This window comes from Antechinus flavipes, chromosome 6 (genome assembly GCF_016432865.1).
Source record: "Antechinus flavipes isolate AdamAnt ecotype Samford, QLD, Australia chromosome 6, AdamAnt_v2, whole genome shotgun sequence".
NCBI classification, from domain to species: Eukaryota; Metazoa; Chordata; class Mammalia; order Dasyuromorphia; family Dasyuridae; genus Antechinus; species Antechinus flavipes.
This window is the reverse complement of record NC_067403.1, coordinates 134172117-134196767: the sequence shown is the minus strand read 5'-3', so window position 1 is coordinate 134196767 and position 24651 is coordinate 134172117. Positions and strand designations below refer to the sequence as shown.

General features: G+C 33.9%; 1 protein-coding gene across 1 annotated transcript in view; it reads right to left on the bottom strand.

Annotated features, from left to right (window-relative positions):
• The window catches only part of COL25A1 (collagen type XXV alpha 1 chain), a 547679-nt gene that overhangs the window by 98979 nt on the left and 424049 nt on the right, over nt 1-24651 (bottom strand). The window contains exons 12-15 of the mRNA XM_051965978.1: nt 24042-24086; nt 8644-8697; nt 5169-5195; nt 1138-1182 (exon numbers count right to left, since the gene is read on the bottom strand). Of these exons, the coding sequence (XP_051821938.1) occupies nt 1138-1182; nt 5169-5195; nt 8644-8697; nt 24042-24086 (171 nt within the window). The remainder of the gene's footprint in view (nt 1-1137; nt 1183-5168; nt 5196-8643; nt 8698-24041; nt 24087-24651) is intronic.

Genomic DNA, 24651 nt, shown 5'->3' with positions numbered 1-24651 from the left:
TTAATAGTTATAAGAATCATAACATAAATCTTTTATTTTGTGGGTTACATAATGGTACATCCATTCTTGATTAGATCAATAGTTCCTAAATTACAACTCTGTCATTCTGTTATTTTTTTCATCTCTTCAGACATGAAGAACACTGATTTTTCTCCATGTTGTTCAGTTATCATTAGGTAGCTTGCATTAACCAGTAATTCTGTTATTGAGTCATTTCACTTATGTATAACTTTTCATGATCCCATTTGGAATTTTCTTGACAAAGATACTGAAGTCATTTGCTATTCTCTGGTTTATTTACAAATGAGGAAACTGAGACAAATAAGATTAAGTGACTTGCTCAGGGTCACAAAACTAGTAAGTGTCTGAGGCCATATTTGATCACAGGTGTCCTTGACTTCAGGTCCAGTTCTCTAACTACTACACCACCTAACTGCCCTTACACCAATAATTCAGCTGCCTTAATATAATATTGTCTAGAGCTGAATAGCTACATATTCTTTTTCAGTCTCTTAATTGTCCAGTCACTCTTGAGGACTCTATCTTTTAACTCTTCCTCTGTAGCATGTTCAAATTGTTTTTTATCAGAAATCTTTGGAAAGTGAGAATTCAATTAAAAGAAAAAACAAATTGACAATTTTTTGTTAAACTTTGTGGATTTCAGGTTCAAATTGATACAACTTTTCAATATAACATGAGAGAATTTAGTTAAATGATATTACCCTTGTGGTTGTACAACAAAATTGCTCAAATTTGTTTTGAAATTTTACCTTTTAAAACTTACTAGACAAAATAAATCAGTCTGGAATAGAGATCTCCAAATATCTTCATATTAAAATTGAATTATCTCAGTTGTAGCTGTAAGGGAGCATTTCTTCCATGAAAATCCAACCACTTGACCATCCATTCTCTACAAGAAAATTCACCTTTTCTTGTGTTTGTACAAATATACCACATTATATGCTGAACAATGCAACGTATCATTCTAAGGAGTTGTGATAAATCTGCTATTTGTCTTCTCTTTTCATTTTTATAGTCCCATGAAACTTACCTGAACCACACCCACTCATATATCACAACATATTAATTTTTTCTATACAATATACTTTCATATTTCAAACACCAAAAAACTCATACCTTTTCACCCGTGTCGCCTTTGGGTCCACTCTCTCCAGCATCTCCCTAACGGGAAAAAGAAAATGGATGAAACAAAATTTTTAATGTCACACACAGTGATGTTATATTAAGTGTTTTTCCCCATCCTTTTCCTTTGTACATAGTATATCAAATGAAGATCTTATAAGTTCTTTGCAAAGCCACAAAGATAAAGAATTTTAATTAATTTGGCTGGATGAAACTATAAAGATAAAGAAAATGACCAAATAGTATTCATATTGTATCTTAAAAGAACTTTTTCATCAATTTAATTTAACACAGTAGGAAAAATATGCTGGAAAGTCACATAGTCTGATGCATTGTAAATAAGATTGTAATTTGAGACCCAGCTCTGACAATAGCTCTATGACTCATAAAGTCATCAGAGAAATGACAATCAAGTTAACAATTCCTTAATTCTTAATATGAGTTTTAATTTCCCCCATATAATGGATCACTCTGAAACTGCTCTATGAACATCTAATTGACTCTGATCGAGTCTGAAGAAGACTTGATTACTGGCAAGACAGAGATGCTTATACACAATTCAAAGATCCCAGTCATTTTCATTTATTCTAGCCACAATCTAGGTAGTTAATTTTTTTCTCTGAAGGACTCTTCTTTCTAAGGATCTATTTACAATCATTGGTTTCTTTCTCCACCATGATTTTTCTCTTTTCCAACATTTCTCTTACATGGCTGTTGAGAATGGCTGATTTACGTGTATGAATACAGGAATATCTTGGAGATAAAGGCTTTCAAATTCCTCACTAGATTTGGCTGGATCACTCTGGGTTTGGGAATTATTAGAATGTAGAGAAATTACATAAATTTCAAAATCCTGATATAAATGACAGGCTAAAACCTAATTTCAATGGGAAGCAATCTTGCATGGAAAGGACATATCAATAAAATGGATTTATATTTCTTAAGCTATGGTTTTTTGGTATAATACAAAGGTTAAAGTACATTAAAGCTAGTTATTAGTCTCTATTTTTATCATTAATATGTTTCTTCTAATAGAGACAGAAGGCAATTAATGTGAATCTTAATACCTTGCCTCTCAGATTATCTTTAATTTCTTCAGTGTATGTTAATAATTGTTTGCATGTATGTTTACATTTCTTTGTATGTATCTTGAGTATTTAGTGTGGATATGATAGACAATAATTATGACTGGAGATTTCTTTTTTACTTGGTTGCTGAGCCATTTCAGTTGTGTCTTACTCTTTGGGACCCCACTTGAAGTTTTATTGGTAAAGATGCTGAAATGATTTGCCATTTCTTTCCCATTTTATAGATAAAGGAAGAGACAAACAGGGTTAAGTAACTTGCCCAGGGTCCTAAAGTTAAGAGGTGTCTAAGGCTACATTTGAACTCAGAAAGATGAGTTTTCTTGACTTCATTCCCAGTGTCTATCTACTGTGCCACATAGCTGCCCCTTCTTTCTTATTAGTCTAGTGCTAAATATAAGTCATACATATTTACCTTTAATGAAATGCTAATTTATGGCAGGCAGCCTCCTTAATCCCTCAAAGCCTCCAAGAACTATGATTTTGATTGTATGAGTAAACTTATCACTGCCTTGGAGATCAGTTCCTTGGAAAATTATTTTAATAGGCAGTTTTATGAATTGATGCTTGTTTTTTTTAAAAAAATTACCTTATGCTAAAGCTCTAAGAGTACTCTAAGTACTCTTAGTACTAAGTACTAAGTGAAGCTCTAAGTACTAACTATGAGACCTTAAGAAGATTGCCTAGCATAACTGAATTTTGAGTTTTTTAATAACAATAGGAGGAAGCAATACTAAATAACTTTTGAAGTCTTTTCAATTTCTTGATCTATAACTCCTATGACTCTTTGAGTCCCTCCAAATTTGCTACACTCTATTGCCAGATCAGCTCATTAGGCCTAAATAGAATTTGAGCTCTAAAGACAAAGCTTTCAAGACTCTCAAAAAAGATATTACTTAAAGTGTTTTCCTATAGAGGAAATATTGGTCAGAGGTTCTAATCGTTTTGTGTGTGTCATGTACCATACACACACACACACACACACACACACACACATACACACACTCACACACATTCACAGTGGCAATTTAGTGAGTTCTATGGACCTTTCTCAGAATTATGTTTGTAAGTCTTCAATTTGGCTAGAATTAGAAAACCAATTATATTGAAATAAAGTCATCAAAATACTGAAAAAAGAAATTTGTTAAGAACTCTCTGTTCTATTTGGAAGTATGCCTAAAGGGTTAGATCCATTAGTGTCTCTACTGGATTTGTATCCCAAAGAGATCATAAAAGAGGGAAAGGGACCCAATCGTTGCTAAAACGATTTGCAAAAATGTAGCAGACCTTTTTATAGTGGCAAAGAACTCGAAATTGAGTGAATGCCCATTAATTGAGGAATGGCTGAATAAGCTATAATATATGAATGTAATGGAATACTACTGTACTATAAGAAATTATGAGCAGGCTGATTTCAGAAAACCTGGAAAGACTTACATGAACTGATGCTAAGTACAGTGAATAGAACCAAGGAATTTGTACAATCACAATAAAATTATTGAAATGGACTTAGCTTTTTTCTAATTTTTTTCCAGCATGATAAATATGGAGATTTGTTAAGAAGAATAACACATGTTTAATCTATGTCAGATCTTTTGCAGTTTTGGGAGGGGAGAGAGGAAGACAGAGAAAATTTGAACACAAAGTCTTGTAAAAATGAATGTTGAAAACTATCTTAGCACATATTTGGAAAAATAAAATACTATTAAAAAGAGAGAGAGAGAACCCCTTGCTCTGATTAATTTCTAGATATGGCATTCTCTGCATTTCCTTTATATACTCAAGGGTAGTCATAAAAACTCATTTTGACACCTAGTCTTGCTTTCTATTGCAAAATTTTGGATTTCATTTAGGAAATCTATATTTCTTTTGGATTGTCATCCATAAGAATATGACATACATATTTACTTCAGCAAAAATTTCTATAATTACCCAAATTTTTGCAAGTCTAATGAGTTTGAAAGATTTTTAAAAGGTTAGTATGTAATACTGAACATTTTTAGTTAAAAGTAGTCTTTTCTTAGAAGCTCTTTGGGCAATTAGGTGATACAATGGATAAAGTCCTGGATCCAGAGTCAGTAAGACCTAAGTTCAAATCCAGGCTCAGACAGCTGAGTGACTTTGAGTAAGTCCCTTAACCCTGTTTGCGTCACTATCTTCATCTGTAAAATGAGCTGGAGAAGAAAATAACATATCACTCCTTTATCTTTGCCAAGAAAACCCCAAATAGGACCATGAGTAGTTAGACATGACTGAAAAACCAAATAAACCAGGATAAAGCAATTCTTACATAAGAATTATATAAGTTTATTCTACTAATAGTGTTCTCAGGGGAAAAAACAGTGGCTAGAATAAATTAAATTAATTTCTTAAAAATAAACATGGGAATTTCAATAAATTATCATTTTTGCACTTCTTGCATTCTTCCCCTCCCCCCTAAGAAGATTGGTGATACAATAATTAGAATAGTAGGCATGGAGTCAGTAAAATCTGAGTTTAAATCTGGCCTCAAATATGTACTAGTTATGTGACCTTGGGCAATTTACTTAACATAATGGGCAGGTAGATGATACAGATGATCCAGCAGGCCTGGATCAAAAAAGATTCATCTTCCCCAGTTCGAGTCTAACTGCTAACTTTATGAAATCCTGGGCAAGTCACTTAATTCTATTTGCCTCATATCCCTCATCTGTAAAATAAGCTGGAGAAGGAAAAGGCATATCACTCTAATATTTTTGTTAAGAAAACCCCAAAGGGGATCACAAAGAATTGGACATAACTAAAACAATAGAATAATATCACTCAACTGTAAAATGGTGACGATAACAGTATTTACCTCCAAGTGTTGTTGTGAGGATCAAATAAGATACTATTGGTAAAGTGTCTGTCACATAAAATAATCTTAGTTCTAGGAGGGGAAAGAGATAAATGCAATCTTACCTTTTCTCCTCGCTCTCCAGCATCACCCTGAGAAAAAGAAAAGATGTTAAATACATTATTCATGTGTTCAACTAGATACTGTCGAGTGAGTTTGGTTGGAAGTACCTGATAAGATGAAGGAAAATATGGAGAGGTTACACATGATAATGTATTCATGATAAAGTGGTTGGTACAAATGAAAAAATATCTATTAAATTCTAAGAAACTAGGATAAAGGGACTCCAGAATTTGAGCAAAATAAGTTCAAAATCAATACAAGAACATCTGACTTCTTATTAAGGGTGATGAGCTTTAAAAAACTTTCTGTTCTACAAAATGAGATATTGATCAGAGAAAGTGGCTGTGTGATTTTGGAGAAGAAGGTAGGAGTTATGGGCTTTTTATTCTAGATCAAATGTTGACTTACTATGTGACTATTAGTCACATTTTCAATTTTGCAGTCTCAGTTTCCTAATTTGTAAGGTAAAATGATTGATTGGCTTTATTCTTCCCTGCCCAAAAAGTCTTTTATTCAATGACTTAAAGCAGGATATTGACAACATAGATGCTGTCTGGGGGGAAAACAAGCATTGATGTTAGGCAGACTATTCAAATCTAGATATCATCTTGATTCTTTGCATCTGTATTTTATAAACTAAGGAAAGATACTACATAATCAATATACTGTCATATGGATATTGGTGGTATTACAACTTAGATTCCATGGCAGCATTTGTAAATAGTCTGGTAATTTTTGTTTCGTTTAAAATTGCTGTTAAAAAAAAGTTGCTTAGTACAACCTTCAGATTTCTCTTAGAATAAGGTTCCCACATGCAGGAAATACCATAGGCATACTGTTACATAAATGAAATCAATGGGGCTATATCTCATTGTTATCAAAATACCAAAGAAATAAACTGTCAAAAGAATAACTTAACATATCTTTGTGATAAATGATGTGGTGTGGTGAGAAGCCACTTGGACTTGGAATTAGGAAAATCTCTGATTGATCCTGTCAATCACAGGACCAAAGGTCCCCTGAATCATTTGTCTTTATCCTGTCCCTTAACTTCCAAAGCTGAAAAAGATTCAATAGTGTGGATTTGGTTTGAGCCAAATGAAGTAGTCTCAATGCCATAACATCCTCTGTACCCTCTACCTCAAACGACAGCAGTAAATTATGAATCCAATGTTTGCTGGGATATTACTGTATCCACTAGAATGTGAAAGAACCTAGAAATTTTATGAGTCTTCTTTATTCAGAAAGTACAAAATCAGGGAAATTCCTGGGGTAAAGAGAATTTCAATATAACGTTGCAGAAAAAGGACAGAAAGGATTTTTAAAAGCCCTAGAATGAATTATATGCATTATGAAATAGTTGCTTTTGTCAAAAGTTTGAGCAGAGGTCTCCAGTGCCCTCAGATCTTCTTGCTGACAGGATAGTTTAAGATGACTTCCATGTTCTTTTTCAAACTCATAACCTAGTTTCAGTGGGAAATCTCTTTTCATTCTTAGAAGCTAACAGTGACCTTCTGGCTTCGAGTTTTTCTGGCCATTATCATCACTCAATGCCTATGAAGATGGTTGCTAGGCAACACTAGAATAGCACCATGAACATAAATTCCAGTCATTTGGCATTTTACTATAGAGAAAGAGAACCAGATAGCTGAGGTCTCAAAAGTCTATTTCACTTGCCTCTCTTTCTGGGCAAAGGAAACATTTCAAAACTTGAAGTCTGTCCTTGGTACCTGTCAATGGTGATGGGATCTGTGAAATCCGCTGATAGATATGTGGGTAGAGATACATAAAAACACAATTGATGGAATTAGACAGAATTCTGCTGTTTAAAAAGGGAAGCTCACTAAAACAAATCTTTTGAAATTTGTCTGAATTATAATGTCAGTTATATTGTCCTTAATACATTTCATTTCTCAACAAAGAGAAATTTTTCAGAAGTCAATAACAACTACAGCTGCAAACCCTCTCAAGATATTTCTTAACGATTTAAGTCATATCTATATTAACATTTTAAATGGAGCTACATCTGAAACTGCTGTAGAAATGTTGCATTACTGAATAGGTAAATTTCTAGGAGCAGTAACAGAAGCTGTAGAAATCATTTGAAAGAATAGAAAATCCCAGGCAACATAAATATGGCCTATGATTTTCAGAAAGTCATCATGGAAGAATAGAAAATACAGTAAACTTTGCAGCAGAAGACTTAGATTTGAATGTTTGCTCTGAAACTTAATTACTGAGAGGGAAATTAATTTCCTTATCTAAAATGAAGAAAATGATACCTAGACCACATAATTCATAATGGTTGGAGGAAAGTGCCCTGTAACCTTACTATGTTATGTAAGTATTCATGTTCCACTAATGAAACCATGAAAGTCATTTTGGGAACTGGGTTTTCTAATGATAGCCAATGATCTCTGCCAATTTTCTGTGAATGTACATAAAATGAAAACAAAGTAGATACCCAATGATTGAGAGAATAAACAAATTGTGTTAGAGTAATAGGATAAAAAAAAAATTTCACTGTAAGCCTTGTCACACAGATCAGGCATGGTGGTCCATGATGGAAACCCCTGCTACTGGGGAAGCTAATATTGTGAACCTCTTGAGCTTGGAAATTCTGAACTGCAGTGGGCCAAAGAGATGGGAAGTCTGCACTAAATCTAGCAACAATATGGCAAAGCTCTGAGAGTGGGGAGTCACTTGCCCTGGGTTGGAATAGAGCAGATCAGAACTCTAGTGATAATCAGAGGGAGATCAGGCCTATGAGTAGTCCCTGAACTTTTAGTCTAGAAGAAAGAGAAAGACCCTCTCTCAAAAAAAAATGAGAAAAAAGTAAGAAAGAAAAGAGGAAAGAAAGAGAGAGAAACAGAGTAAGAGAAGGAGAGAGGAAGAAAGAAAGGAAAGAAGAACTTATATCCATAAAGAATATGGGAAAGCATGGGAAAAACCTATGGAATATTTATTAAAGTTAAAAAGCAAGCAAGATAAAGAAAAAATGATTACAACATAAAGAGAAAGAAAACAACAAAACAGTCAAAACTGAATGCTGTGAAATTATAATGGCCAAGCTTGGCCTTGAAGAAGAGATGAGAAAACTTCCTTCCCTTCTTTGTAGTGTGGGGACTATGGATGTGGATGTATAGTTTATTTTGCTGTACTGTTTTTTCCCTTTTTGGAAATGCAAAATATATTAATAAAGTTGAAAAAAGGAGAAAAAGGTTGAGATGGGGGAAGATTTAAGTATGTCCTATTTGCTAAATCAGGAAAAAGCATCATGAATATTAATTAGAATGTCATAAGCAATAGTTTTTTTAACATAGTATAAAGAGAAATCTAGTGTGTCATGGTGTTAATAGGCGAAGAAGGCAACACAAGTTTAGCTATCAGGCACATCAAAAATGGGAATAATGATATTTTATGAAAATTTTTATATTGTACAGAAAATGCACATGAATTTTTTTTTTCTTAACTAACCTTAAGCCCAGGTGTTCCATTCTGCCCCACTGTTCCAGGTAAGCCAGGTTCACCCTCAAATGAAAACAGAAAATATTATTGATTATAATAACAACCCTGCATTAAATATATCTTCGAATTCTACCTAGCCCTAGAAAAGAGATTCCCATCTAATTGGAGCTCCCCAAATTATGAAAATGGCATAGAAATAAAATGTTGAAAGTATGTGTGTTATATAATTTGACATGATGAAGACTTTAAAGTAATATGTATATATACAGGTGTGTGACTGTGTGTGTATGTGTGTGTACATATATTAATCCTTTTCACTGCAAGTGATGTTTATGAGATAATATAGTTAGCATTTATGTAGTACTTTAAGGACTGCAAATCACTATAAAAATATCTCATTTGACTCCCCCAATTATTATTATCCCATTTGATGGTTGAGGAAACTGAGGAAGAAAGAGGTTGTTACTTGTCCAAAGTTACACAACCAGTAAGTGTGTGAAGCTGGATTTGCATTCAGGGTTCCTGACTGCATGTCCAATGTTCAATAGAACATTACTGGGCCACTTAGCTGACAATTATTAACTTGAAAAAGCTTCCTATTTCTAACGAATGGTGACTTCATTCAATACAGCAAAAATCTTAACTATAAGTTTCAAAGAAACATTGGCTCTTTATGGTATAAAAATAGAAAATATGCTAGTCATGCCATTTTGGGATAACCAAAAAGCCTTAAGAATCTTGCTTTTTATTTTTAAATACTCCGTAAAGTCCATCAAATTATATTTTGCCTTAAAGATCAGATCCCTTCTTTTTACTGAGAATCGTAAAAGTGCTTCTGCTATGCAGGTAGTATTTCCCTTGATTTTAACAAAGCATCTGATAAAGATCATGCTATGATTGTGGAAAATGTGGCAGTAAGTGTACTATATAACTTTATAATTAGGAGGAGGTCTATAAATAGATTAAATGGCTGGACTTGAAGAGCTACCAATAGATATCAAATGGAGGGAGGTTACCAGTGCAGTTCTACAAGATCTGCGCTTGGCCCAGAATATTGAATATTTTTATCAATTACTTCGATAAAGTCATAGAAGACAAATTATTAAGTAAGAGAGGTACAGCTAGTGTCTTGGATCAGATGGACACCAGTCAACCGATAAGAACACTGAGTCAAATTTAATAAAATGAAATTTAATAGTGACAAATATAAAATCACATACATGGGTTCAAAAAGACTATTTCACAAATAAAGATAAAAGGTTGGTTAAATAATTAAATAATGTATTAACTAATTAAGTATTGTATAAGTTTAATATGAGTCAATTCAATAGCAGGGCAGCCAAAAAACAAATATAAGAGGGATGGAATACCCAGGACTAGAGAGATGGTAGTCCCAATGCAATGTGATTTTGTGGTTCTCTGATTTTAGCAGGGTTTCTGTCTAAATCTTCTAGGTTTGGAATCTGCCTCTGGCAACTCCCACGCCCAATCTGTCTGATTCTGACCACTTCCTAATCATATAGCTTCTTGCCTCAGGAAACTCCCACAGATCAAACTGTTAGTAATAATCTGGTCAACAACTCCTTCAGAGACTACTCCTTCTCAGCCATAGAATTAGCATATCTATGATTGAAAGCTGTATAAATATATCTCCTTGCTTCTCTGCTGAATTCCCTTAGAATTCCAACCTGCTTTTCTTAATGGCAATAATCCATCTAGAATATTGATATTTATTTTGAGTGTTTCAATACCTTCTGAAGTCAAGAGAAGACTTAAGGCATGATACTTATCTTCAAGTATTTGCAGGGCAAATAGGTGAAAAATATAAACAGATGAACTAAGGCAGGAAAAAATTCCTGATACCATGAGCTTCCCAAAAATGGAGTGAAAGGTCTATGGGGGGGAGGGTGTCCTTAAGGAAACAAATGACCATTGGGAAGTTATACTGCAGAAAAGATTCCTCACTGAGCATTAACGATACAAGAATTCCAATTATGAAGTTCTGTAATTATCAAGTTATTGTAATTAGCATACCACCATTCCTCTTTTCTTGTCATTACCTTGGTTTAGGAACATAATCTTTTACCTCATCTACTATTATTGACTTCTTTCTATTTTGTATCTTTTTTCTCCTCTAGTCCATATTACATGTACTTTACAGGATTCTTAGTCTTTTTTTTTTTTTTTTAAATGTCATTAACCCCTTTAGTAGGTTGGTGAAGCCTAAAGATTCCACAGACTAAAGTTTTTAAATGAATGAAATAAAGAAAATAACAAAATAAACCAAGAATACTGAAATAAAGATGTATTTTTTCTCACTCAATTTCAGGGACCCCTTGAATTCTATTTACACCCTATTGATTCCAAGATAATCTAATTCCAAGATAATGCATGATCTAATTCCACCACCCAGGACATATTTTACTTTAGATTTTCCATCCTTTTTTTCACCTGACACTCATATGGCACCATTTGCAATTACCTCATCATTCTTCTGATCATCTTCCACATGAAAAGAATGAAATTATAATGAAAAGTGGACCTATTCTAATAAGGAGCTAGACCATGACTGATGCCTCTTCCTTCCGAGACCATTCCCAACCTCAGGCAATCTAGACAAAGGATCTACCTCTGCACAGAACTGGCTACGTGGAACACAAATGGTATGGAATTCAGCTTCGATTAAATTCTTTGAAAGGTTCTCTAATTTGGGTAGGGTAATCATTCCAAGACTTCATCTCATCTTCTACCCTGTCTTTTAAAGAACTAAATTTTGACCAAATCTCCAAATGAGGAAGAGAAAAAATCCTGGATCTCTCCAATGTTTGGTTATTTAATTATCATTTCTCTCATTGATGAAAGCTTTCTAATCTCCTAAGGCCCAACTCAGGTGCCACCTTCTTCAAGGAAATTTTCCCTGATTCTCCCTAGCCAAAAACTTTCTCTCCATCCTCAAATCTGCCTAAAAGTACTTTGTAGCTGGTATTTTTCCTTTGTCTCTAATAGTCCTAATCCAGCATAGTATTTATCTATGTATATTCTATAGCTCCCTCAGTAGACGGTAATCTTACTGAGAGCAGGGGGTGATTATATTATTTAAAAATTTTAAACGCTTAGCCCATGATACTTAATGATGTCTATCAAACTGAATTCAATCTTTCCTCTTCTTTCTCCTATTATGCAGTGCATCATAATGATTTATAGACTTGTCATATTTTCTCTAGTAGATTAAGGAAAAGCAGTGTGGATTAGTGGGTAGGGGACTGGATTTAGAGTTAAGGAGATCTGAGTTTAAAAAATTCTTTTACTACTCACTAGCTGCATCCTTTTGGGCAAGTCATAACCTCACCCACTTTCAGTTTTTTCAACTGTAAAAGCATATGGGTAGAAGAGGCAGATACCAAGGTCCCTTCCAGCTCTAAACCATGACACTTGACTATAAATTCTCTCAAGGAGACACAACTTCAGTTTTCATTTTTGTTTCCCTAGCACCAGGCATTGAGTAGATGATCATTTAATGCTTCTGAATTGAATCCATAAGGATAAATTTGATTTTCTTCATTTCATTTGCTATTTCAGTTTCTATACAAGGTCTCAGTTTGATGTCAATATCTTTTATACAAAAGTGCTTCTATCTATATATTGAGGGGTGAGGATACCCTAAGTGCAATGGGGGTCCCCAGGCCAGTGTTGCAGGTTTTGTGAAAGAATTCGAAGTCCCAATCTTCAAGTGAGATCTTTGGCAGCAATGGATTTCATAGAGACGTCTCTCAGTGGGCTAGTTCCTGATTAGGAATTGGCAAAGGTTGGGATACAGATCCTTGATTTTTATTTAGCTTTCTATAACCCAGGGCTAAAGAGCTATCTCCAGATGAATTGAGGGACTAATTTCCAGGTCAATAATGGATGGCAATTATGCTCCAGGCCAAAATCTCCAAATGAATTATAAGTGGGGATTATTGTGGGAGTTTCCCCTAGGAATGCTCCCAAAGGCCTGGAGGGGTTGAGATTCAGGGTTCTTCCAAACCAGGTCTACCCCTCCAAAGATCAAGGGAACACAGTTCCTATTACATCATATAAATCAGATGATGTAGCAGTAAACAAAGTCTGAAGGGAGAAGGAGACGTCCCACTGATGCTGCCATAGCAAGCTTACTTGGGTAATTGTAATCAAGGGAATAAGAACAAAATCGGATATCATTGAAAGAGAATCTAGCATTTGCTGACAAAAAAAGGGAGCAAATCTGTTATCAAAGGAACAATATAACAGGATAGGGCTGATGAAACATCTAACAGATGCCAGTATATGACAACGATGTAATATAGCTTCTAGAGGAAACAGCAATAATTTTAAGGTCCCCTGACCTTAGGAGGCTTCTGTTCTAACAATCTGTTGGTGATTTTAAATCTTCTGACTTTAGAATCTGTGATCATGAGGCTCTCTGATCTAAGAATGCTATTGTTCTATCAATGATTATAAACATCTTCTGGCCTAGGAATATAATAATATTTCTTCCCTTAAACTTGTGGGAAGATGTATTAGTGACACTGAGACTCTCTAACTATTCTGAAAATCTGTCTGCCAATGATTTCAAGTCTTTTGGCCTTAGAATAGTCCTACACACATTATTGTTGGTTGGTCAGTGAAAAACAAATTCTTAAGACTACTCCTTGGTTCTACCACTATGCCATAAAATTAGCATATCAATAACACGGGTAACTAGATAAATGTATCTCCTTACTTTTGTTCCTTTGCTAAATCTTCTGAACTTTAGTCCGTTTCAGTTGGCATTACAATTATAATAAACTTTGCCTTTTAACTTGGATATGAGTTCAAATTCTTTTGAGACACCTCACAACAATGGTCTGTGACCCTCAACATTTTGGGGTCCCTTCCCTACCTCAACAACATTGATCTAACTTTTAAAATATTTCCACAATTAGAGTTGTATGTAGTCTGGATGATAATTTACCTACTGAGATCTTCAAACAGGAAAAGGAGGAGCTGTTTAAATATCACCACAGGTTTCTTTATAAATATATGAATATCAAGGAAACTCTCATGCTTTTAGATATGCAAGGAAATCAGAATTCCCTAAAGCAATTATTCTTTTACATCATTAAATAGGGATAATAATTGGTTGGTGAATTCTTGTTGAAATGAAGAGAGATGTGAAAGAAGAAAAGGAAAAAGAACAAAAGTTAAACTTTTGTAAAGTAAAACTTTGTAAAGGTCAGTTGCTTTCATTTTTGACCAGTTGCCAGTCTAAACATAGAAATTGTTTAGACTGAGATGTTCATTTTATGGATGAGGAAACTAAGGTCCGCAGAAGTAAAGTGAATGGACTAAAACCATACAAATCATCTTCACTAACATATCATTATATTAAATATATGTCATATGCCCAAACATATAAGAATGACATATGGGAAAATGATAAGATGAAAGAGTTTAATTTTGTCTATAAAAGCATAGTTTTTATGCCTTGTTGGATCTAAATCTGGCAACATTTCAAACTCCCAAAAGATAAGGAAATTCTATAGGTAATAATTATAAAGCAAAACAGCAGCAGATATCTTGAATGTAGGTAGATTGATGGTGTTTCCACTCCTATATTTTAAACTCCAATACTATTCCCAATGTATTGCTCCCAAATGACTGTTTGAGTATTTAAATTGAAAATAATTTAAACTGACTTTGCAAAAGTCAGTTGCTTTCATTTTTGACCAGTTGCCAAATCATCATCCCCCATCCACCTCCCTCTTTCTTGTTTCTTTTCCTCTCAATACATTTCCCTCTATTTCCAGATTTTTATATTTTCCTGGGGGGTGGGGAATGGATCTAAAATATGGCATGTAAGGAAAACTATTTACCTACAGAAAGAAAAATAATTCTTTGTTTATAAAAGGGATTCAGAAAAAATTATGCCCAGCTTTCTCCCTTTCATTGTTATTGCCACTGGGGAATATCCTGAAACTTGGAGCTTTTAGAACTATCTCTAGGTCCAGGAATGGAAAGGAGGAAAAGCTGGGAAAATTAATAATATCTCAGGACAGCTGGACTAGAAAACAAAATCCTAGGCTGTAGGCTGAGGCTCGAAGGCCCTTCCTGTATGGTACCTTTCCATCCCCAATTTACGTGGGTTTAAAAAAGTTATCTGGATATAGAAATACAAGAGGGGACATATTTAGTAGAGCATACTGCTAATGAATAAATTTGAAGGGCACAATCAAGCCTATTAAGTGTATTTGAAATAATAATTGTTCTTAATATGCAGATGTCAGTAGTCATGATAGAGGGATGACTCCAGGCTATAAAAAATAGGCAGTATGCCAGAGGTTTAAGCACAGTTGTATCAGGTACAACAGTTTCACCAAATTTTATAAAGTTCATCCTGGAGCAAAAAGAAAGGTTAATAATCATGTTTAGGTTTTTTTTTTTTTTAAGTCCTTAGAGAAGCATGAAGCAATATGTGTATGGGAGAATGGATTCAGAAAAGAAACATATATTGCTATGAATAGGGGAAGATTTAGATCTAGATCTGGAGACTATTCAAATGAATAATTTTCATTCTTATATATTCACTCTGTAAATATCTTGTCCAGTCTACACATTATTTATCCATTTCCCCAAAAGTCATATAGTCTAATTTTTTCTATTCTCCCCTCCCCCCCAACTTTGGACTATAATTAAGTTGTCATAGATTTAGACTTAAGGAAGTGTCTGATTCAACAGCTTTTTCCAGCTACTTCCTTTCTTTTCACTTAAGAATACTCCACATTGGTCCTGTTCCTGCACCTCCTCTTCTCTCTCTTAATCATTGTTCATTACTTAGTAATTTTACCTCAGGCAGTCTCATATATACATGCAAGCACCCACACATTTTCTTTAGATCTCCTTTTTTTCTTTTTTCTTTCATTTGTCTACTTTTTGCCTAGTTATCACAGAAAAACTTTTCTCCTCCTCTCTTCTTTTCTCTGTTCTTATGAGTCAAAGAGAAATCACAATCATGGTAAATAAACCCAAATAGTTCATAAAATATCTGCATTATAGAGAGAATGCCACAATTTTATTTATCTTTTATGTTTTGGTATGAAAAATATTCATTTACTATTTCTGCTTTTCTAATTTGAGTGCGAGGTTTTGTAAGAGTTGGTGTTCCAAATTTTTCTCCTTCCTTCCTTATTTCCCTTCTCCCTAAGATAGCAAGCATTCTGGTGTAGGTAAAACATTTCCGTATTTGTCATGTTGTGCAAGACAAATCACACCAAAAGGGAAAAAAAAAGCATTAGAAAGAAAAAAAGCAAACAAAGATTAAAAAAAGATGAAACTACTATGCTTTTATCCACAAAAATTCTCTTTCTCTGATTGTGAATGACATTTTACATCCCAAATCTACTGGAATTGAGAAGAGCCAAGTCCCTCACAGTTGATAGTCACATAGACTTGTTACTGTGTATAATTTTCTCCTGGTTCTGCTTCTTTCATTCAGCATCACTTCTGAATCAATCTGCTCATCATTTCTTATGGAACAATTCTATTTTAGTACATTCATTTCCCATAATCTATTCAACCATTCCCCAATTAATGGGCATCCACTCATTTTCCAATTCTTTGCTGCCACAAAAAGAACTGCTACAAACATTTTGCACATTTTGCAAACATTTTGTCCTTTATCCTCTTTTATGATCTTTTTGGGAAATAGATCCAGTAGAGATATTGCTGGATCAAAGGTTATGCAAAGTTTCATAGTATTTTGGGCATATTTTCAAATTGTTCTTCAAAATAATTGGATCAGTTCACAACGTCACCAACAATGTATTTTGTCCCAGTTTTCCTACATCCCCTTCAACATTCATCATTACCTTTTCCTGTCTTCTTAATCAGTCTGAGAGGTGTGAGGTGGTACATCATAGTGTTATGCCACAGTCTCCTTGAAATGTTCTATCTCAGTTTCCCTGCAATAAGTTCCCTGCGTTAGTTTCCCTAAATTATAATATCTCAATTTCTCTGAGTTAGTATGCTATGCTCCCTCCCCTGCTTTCCTGTCATTAGGGCTGAGATAATAAGGGCTATAGAGAGCTGGCCACTCTGACATTCCAAAAGATAAAACTCCAGATGTCCTATCTCAGATACCTAATTGGCATCCTCTATCTCTATCTCTCCAGACTTCCTATCTCTAGCTGAATACCTCCTTAATTTCCAATTTATAATAATTTATAGTTCTCACCTCGTACCTGTCAAAACCAAATTTATGGTCCATCCCTGAAAATTTCCATTCTCTGCTTTCTGCCTTTGTTTTTCTTCTCACTGAAGTCCTATAAAAATCCTTGGAATCTCACATTCAATACTAGATACTTTGAGACATAAGTCCAATCCAGTCAATCAAATAAGCTCTCCAATAAATAAAATATTATAACTTTCTAATCTCTATCTTGCCTCAGTTTCTCCAGCATTACAAAAGTTGTTTTAATTTTCATTTCTCTAATCAATAGTGATTTAGAGCATTTTTTTTGTATGACTAGAAATGAAAATTCATCTGAAAACTGTGTGCTCGTATCCTTTGACTGTTTATCAATTGGGGAATGACTTGTCTTCTTATAAATTTGAATCAGTTCTGTATGTATTTTTAGAAATGAGGCCTTTTACATGAACTGATGCTAAGTGAAATGAGTAGAACCAAGAGATACCAATACATGGTAACAGCAAGATTGTATGATGATCAATTCTGATGTACCTGGCTCTCTTCAGCAATGAAATGATTCAGACCAGTTCCAATGGTTTTATGATGGAAAGAGCCATCTGCATAGAAAGAGAGCTATGGGAATTGAGTGTGGATCACAACACAGTATTTTCATTCTTTTTATAGTTGTTTGCTTGCATTTTGTTTTCTTTCTCATTTTTTTCTTTTTTGATCTGATTTTTCTTGTGCAGCATGATATTTGTGGAAATATGTATAGAAGAATTGCCCATGTTTAATATATATTAGATTACTTGCTGTCTAGATGAAGGGATAGGAGAAAGGAGAGAGAAAAATTTGGAATACAAGATTTTACAAGGATGAATGCTGAAAATTATTCAAGCATATATTTTGAAAATAAAAAGCTTTAATTAAAAAAGAAGAAGAAGAAAAAGAAGAAGAAGAAGAAGAAGAAAAAGAAGAAGAAGAAGAAGAAGAAGAAGAAGAAGAAGAAGAAGAAGAAGAAGAAGAGATAGCTAGATGGCTCAGTAGATAGAAGTCAGGAAAACCTGAGATCAAATTTGACCACAAACACTTAATTCCTAGCTGTCGGATTGTGGGCAAGTCATTTAACCCCATTTGCCTCAGAAAAAGAAAGAAATAAAGAAAGAAAAGAAATGAGGCCTTTATCAGAAACACTGGCTATAAAAGTTGTTTTCCAGTTTTCAGTTTTCCTTCTAATTTTGATTGCATTGGTTTTGTTTGTGCAAATCTTTTTAATGTAATGTAATCAAAAAAAATTCATTTTGCATTTCATGATGTTTTCTAGTTCTTCTTTGGTCATAAATTCCTTCTTCACATATCTGATCAATAGACTATCTCTTGTTCTCCTAATTTGCTTATATATCACCCTTTTTGTCTAAATCATGAACCCATTTTGACCTTATCTTGGTATAGGTGTTAGATATTGGTCACTGCCTAATTTTTGCCATGCTATTTTCTAATTTTCTCTGCAATTTTTGTCAAATAGTGAATTTTTATCCTGGACTTTTATTTAAGGCTGTCTTCTCTAGATCTCACCAACTCTGCCCTTCATGAAGGGAGGTAGCATTAAGTGACCATCTCTGCAAATAAGGAGAATCTTATGCAAATGATTTCTTTCTCTGGATCTAAACATATAAAAGGGGATGAAAAGTGAAGGCTTCTCTCCTCTGTGCTTAGAAGAAATATTGCTAGTGACTGAATTTGAAGGGCTCAATTCCTTGTGTATAGTAGGCAGATAAGGAATATTTATAAACCACTTACTTACAAAAAGAGTACTGAAAATTAGAGATTGCTTGTTTTAGTACAGAAAGTATTACTTAAAAGAGCAAGAATAAATTTAAAATGTAAAAATTAATGTTTATTATTTATAGCTGCCTTATTGGTCTCTAAGTCTTCTGTCTCTTCTCCATCCAATCAATTCTTCATCCAGCTGCCAAAATAATCTGTTGAGGCACAAGTCTATCCATATCATGTCCCATCTCAAAAACCAGCAGTGGTTTCCTATTATCTCTTAAATAAAATACAAACTCTGTATCCTGGCATTTAATTTGGCTCCTATCTACCCTTCTACCTTATTTAACATGATTTCCCTTCAAGCATTCTATATTTTATTCAATTATACTATTATCTATCTGCCCACTAAGCTCTGCATTCCAACTCTGGCCTTAGTGAATTCTCAGAAGACATTTTCCATACCAAGAATGTACCCCCTTCTCATCTCTACTTTTCAGAATTCTTCAAGATATAGTTAAATTAGCCCTTTATCAATAACTCTTTCGTTATCTTCACAGTTGGTAATACTCTTTTCCTTCTCAAATTATCATGTAATTCATCCATTTGTTTTCATATTATTTACTCTAGTATAATGTAATTTCCTTGAGGCAGGGAGAGTTTTATTTCTGCCTCTCTTGTTCTATGGTACTACTATATGTGGTACATACCTAATAAATATTTACTAAATGGCTTGATCAACATGAGCATATTAGACAGTGGATAGATGTAAGAAGGGAGGGTTCACAAACTCATTCATTGGAAAATAAAGAATCTGACCTAGTGACTTAATAACACTAATATTTTGTGACCTTTTAAGGCTTACAGATTATTTTATGTCAGCATAAGTTATTGCCTATATCTGCCTATGACAGCACAAATATTGCCTATCCCTTAGAGAGAAACATTCAAGGATATACAAATTATTGAGTCCTGATCTAGAATTTAACCAGAAAAGGGTTCTGCCAAAAATTAAATAATTTAAAGCAAGCTATTTGAACAACTTTTCCATACTGTTGGTTCTATTTGGTCAGACTTATAAGCAGAAGACCTTCTATATTTTTCCTTGGGGGGAAGTATTTTGAAATTTGATTTTATAAAATTCTTTTTAACAACAAAAGGACAGTCCTCTACAAATAAAATATGTAGCTTATTACAGCAAATTTAGATAAAAAATAGTTCTTATTTTAACTCTAATTCTTTTGGCTTTAAACTAATAGACAATTATTAAAAATAAAAAAAAAACTAATCTTTCTCCATGCTACCTACTCGTTTTAAATTTACATGATTATAGGAAATCCTCTGCGTTCCATAAATTCTAAATCTGTAGTTTTTAATACTGATTATACAACTGAAAATCTCCACTAAAGTAGTCATCTTAACTACTTTGATATCTCATTGTGTTGTGGTCTTAATAGTTGTGGCATTTCAGTAAAAGCTCTAGATTCCTTCCAAGACAGTTTTGCTTTATCTTTAGGTCATACATTGACTCTCTGAAGAACAATCTAAATGAAAAAAATTAGTTTTGTTTTATGTTTGTAGGGAAAAATTTAGATTTGTAACTAAGCTGAACATCAAAGGTCTTAGAACTATAATGAATCTTGGAAGCCTTCTATTTCCATTTCCCAACTTACACAGGAAGGAATTTCTCTAAAACATCACTGACAGGAAGTCATCCAAATTTCTACTTGGCTATTTCCAGTATGCCTGAAGGATTTCATGTTTGTTCTAATTTCTGTAAGAAAAAGGTTTTCTTGTTCTGGTCATCTAATTTAAGTTGTATTTCAAGGATTAAAGTGGTCATTTTTATATGTTTTGTGTTTTAAGGATAGAGACTGTCTTTTGCTTTTTTTTTTTTTTTTGCTTTCCTATCACTGAACATAGTGCCCGAATTATAGTAAACACTTCTTAATAAATGTTTATTGATTGATTCTCTCATTCAATATATTAGCTCTGTGTCATCGAAAATTTAAAAAGGAAGGAAGGAAGAAAAGAAACAAATATTTATTAAACACTGAAGTATGCTACTAAGTGCTTTACAAATATTATCTCCTTTCTTCCCTCACAACAACCCTAGGGTAGAGTGCTACTCCTATTTTACAGATGAGGAAACCGAGGTAGAGAAAGGGTAAGTGACTTGCCTGGGATCATTGTCTTTGAACTTAAATCTTTGACTTTAGGCCCAAGGTTCTATGCACTTAACTATTTATGTTCCTTTTATTTCTTTATGTAAGTTGTTGATAAAAATATCAAGACAAATGATAAATGAATTGGCTGCCTTAGGAAGTAATGAATTTCTCCTCATTGGAGGTATTCAAGCAAAGCAAGATAAACTCTTGATTCTCATTCATGCACAGATTGAACTAGATGGTCTTTTCCCCAATTGATAAATAGTCAAAGGATATGAACAGACAATTTTCAGATGATGAAATTAAAGCCATTTATAATTATATCAGAAAATGTTCTAAAACACTATTGATTAGAGAAATGCAAATTAAAATAACTCTGAGGTACAAAAACCATCTCACCCCTTTCAGATTGGCTAAAATGACAGGAAAAGATAATGATAAATGTTGGAGGGAATGTGGGAAAACTGGGACTCTAATGCATTGTTGGTGGAACTGTGAACTGATCCAACCTTTCTGGAGAAAAATCTGGAACTATGTCCAAAGGGCTATAAAATTGTGCATACCTGTTGGAATCCTTACTAACTGCTAACTAATTAGAGTTGATCTAATCTTACAAGAAGATGTTTTGGCCAGAACCTGAAACAAGGTACTAAGTAGAACTAATCAAGACAAGGCTTGTGTTCCCACCTTTACTCCCACAAGTATGCTAGCTTCACAAAGTACACTTTCTAACTTCAAGGGAGTTCACACCTCCCTTAAATCTCATTGGGCCAGAGAGCACTATGGGAGAAAACCCATAATCCCATTCTCTCAGAAGAGTCAGATAAAAGGCCAGCGATGAGGGATCTATGGCAGAATACATTTTTTCCTCTTGGCTGGCTGATCGCGCTGGACTCGAGAGGAACGACTCTGGTGCAGAGAACACTTTGACGGATTTCAGTGGAGCTACGCCAGAAGCCCTCTCTCTGCGGCAGGTTGGTGGCTGGGCTCCCCAGAAGGAGTCAAGAGAGACATTCCATCTCTGTGTTGGTTGGAGGCAGAAGAAAGCAGAGGCAGAGGCTGAAGGACAGAACCTTTGGATTTGGAGACATCCGAAGGGCTCCAAGCCTCTAAACCGGCTTTGCCTTGAGAAGAACAAGAATGCCAACATTTGAACTCTAACACATACCCTTTGACCCAGCAGTGCCATTACTGGGTCTGTATCCCAAGGAAATCATAAAAGAAGCAATGGGACTCACATGTGCAAAAATGTTTGTATAGTAGCTCTTTTTGTGGTTGCAAAGAACTGGAAAAGGAGTGGATACTCATCAACTGAGGAATGTCTGAACAAGTTGTGGTTTATGAAAGTAATTGAATATTATTGTTCTATAAAAAATGATGAAGAAGCTGATTTTTAAAAGGCCTGGAAAGATTGATATGAACTGATGCTGAGTGGAACACAATAACAGCAAGAATGTGTGATGAAAGACTTGATTCTTACAGCAGTTCAGTGTTCCAAAGCAATCCCAATAGACTTTGGACAGAAAACACCATCAGCATCCAGAAAAAGAACTAAGAAGACTGAATGTAAATCAAGACATACTATGGACACTTCTTTTTTCTGTTTTTTTTTTCTCTCTCTCCCATGGTTTTTCCCTTTTGTATTCTGATTTTTCTCTCCCAATACGATTCATAAAGCAATGTGTATTAAAAATAAATAAACTTACTACAATAAAAAAAAGAACTAGATGGTCTTTGAGGTCTCTTTTTATTTAGGGCTTTTGTGATTCTGTTATGCTGAACAGGACAGAGCTTAGAGCTCAGCTTGATCCATATTTTAGAGATACATCTTTGGATATGCTATTTTCATAATTCACTATCTGGAGCACATGAAAATATTTTAGATAGTTCTTCAGTGGGCCTTGCTAAACCACATTTCTGATCTCAATTGAAAAATTTCCTTTTACTTTAACTAGGAAAACTAAGAAGATATATCTAAAATTCTCCTCTTCATCCTATTAATGAGTTAATGTTTACATAGTGTTTTAAGGTTTTCAAAAAGCTTTATATATATTAATACATTTTAAGCTCACAGCAATCTAGGGAGGTGAGTTATAATTAGTTCCAGTTTACACATGAGGCTATTATTTTTCTCATTTTGCAGATGAAGATGCTGAGGCAGACAGAGCATAATTTGCCCAGTGTCACATAGCTAATGTCTGGGGCTGGATTTGAATTCAAGTCTTTTTGATCCTAGGCCCAGCATTCTATCCACTATGTCATCTAGCTATTCTTTTAAGTATAATTCTTACTATAAATATTTGTGGGCTTAATATGTATTTGCTTTTTAACATTTAAAAAGAGGAAAAAATGTAAAAAGCAATACCATGTCTATGTCTAAATTAGGCCCTGAATGCCTCAACTCTAGGAATTGGAACTTCAGCAGAAGTTCTAATTTACCTGAAAAACTATTGTTCTTGTTGACTATAAGTCAAATAAAGTTATTGTTCCAGTTTTTATTTGATATGTTCTAAAGCACCAAAAATGGAACCTACTTCATCTACTCCCTAGAAACACTAGTTCCTATTCAACAAAAGCAAATTTGGGAGTGAAATGGGGATAACCCAGAAATAAGATATCCTCCAATGTAGTTTTAACATCTAAGACGTAGTCTGTCTGTTACACCACTTATACTATTCTTACTTACCTTCTCAGAAAAGCATGTTATTTTCATATGTTAGCATTCATGTCAACTTCTTGAAATAAGATGATTACATTACTCCTCTAAGTTCTGACTGGGACGTAAGGTCCCTTTGTTATAGCTAGAGCACATATACACTCTTCTCTTTCCAGAGATTACATAGTAGCTATTAATAAAATTAAAATCATATATACAGGTAACAAATCTTCTGTATAAAAGATTTTGGAATAAAGGCTTGAAGTTTGGTAACATTTATATTCTTTACCCATCTTAGAAAAAATTAGTTCAAGCACAATTAAGTTGTGCTGATATTTGTAGAAATTTGTAGAAATTGTGTTACAGTAAAATCACTCAAAATGTCATAAATGAAGGTGGAAATCTAAAGATAAATCTGTGTATTTAAAATGTCCACTTTGATGTCTTAAGTACAATTTAAATTGGATGACCAGGACAAGAAAACTGGATACATTCCTTATTCAACAAGCATAAAAGTAAATTCCCAATTTTTCATTCGGGCATGGTATACATTAATTATTTTTGTAATTAATCATGATTAAAATATCATTTTACTCATAATTAAAAGAAGGATAATAAAGGAACTCACCGTTTTTCCATCCATTCCTGGAGTTCCAGGTGCTCCAATAGAACCCTAATGGGAAAAATATAATAGGTTTAGGCAGACATTCAGATTATAAAATGCTTTTATACTGAATTTAAATGTTTGTGTATCATATATTATCAAATGTTCTATTCTAAAACCTCCCCAAAGCATAGATATTACTTGGATTTATTGAAGGATATACCAGTGGAGCATATTCTCTGAGGGGAATCTATTAAGTAAAATAAAACAGTGACTTAAGTTTTAGTGGTAAGCTGTAAGTGCTAAGCAAATATAACCTCACTATGCAGAGAAAGGCTCATTATTTCCAACAAGGTTACCTTGTTGGAGTCCTTAAACTTCATAGCATAAAAATACAAAATGAACTTTAGTTCTGTGTCACCCATTTCTCACTAAACAGGGACAAAGTAGTAGAAAATGAGAAAGTTTAAAAAATTAATAGGTTTTAGACTATAAATATCAATTTAATTGTTGATGAAATATCTTTGTCAGCAATCAGTTCATACATTAATAGAAGAACTAAATTGTATCCCTATTGAAATTTTTCCAATAAATGAAATCATAAGACATGGACAAAAAAAAGGTATTATGATGA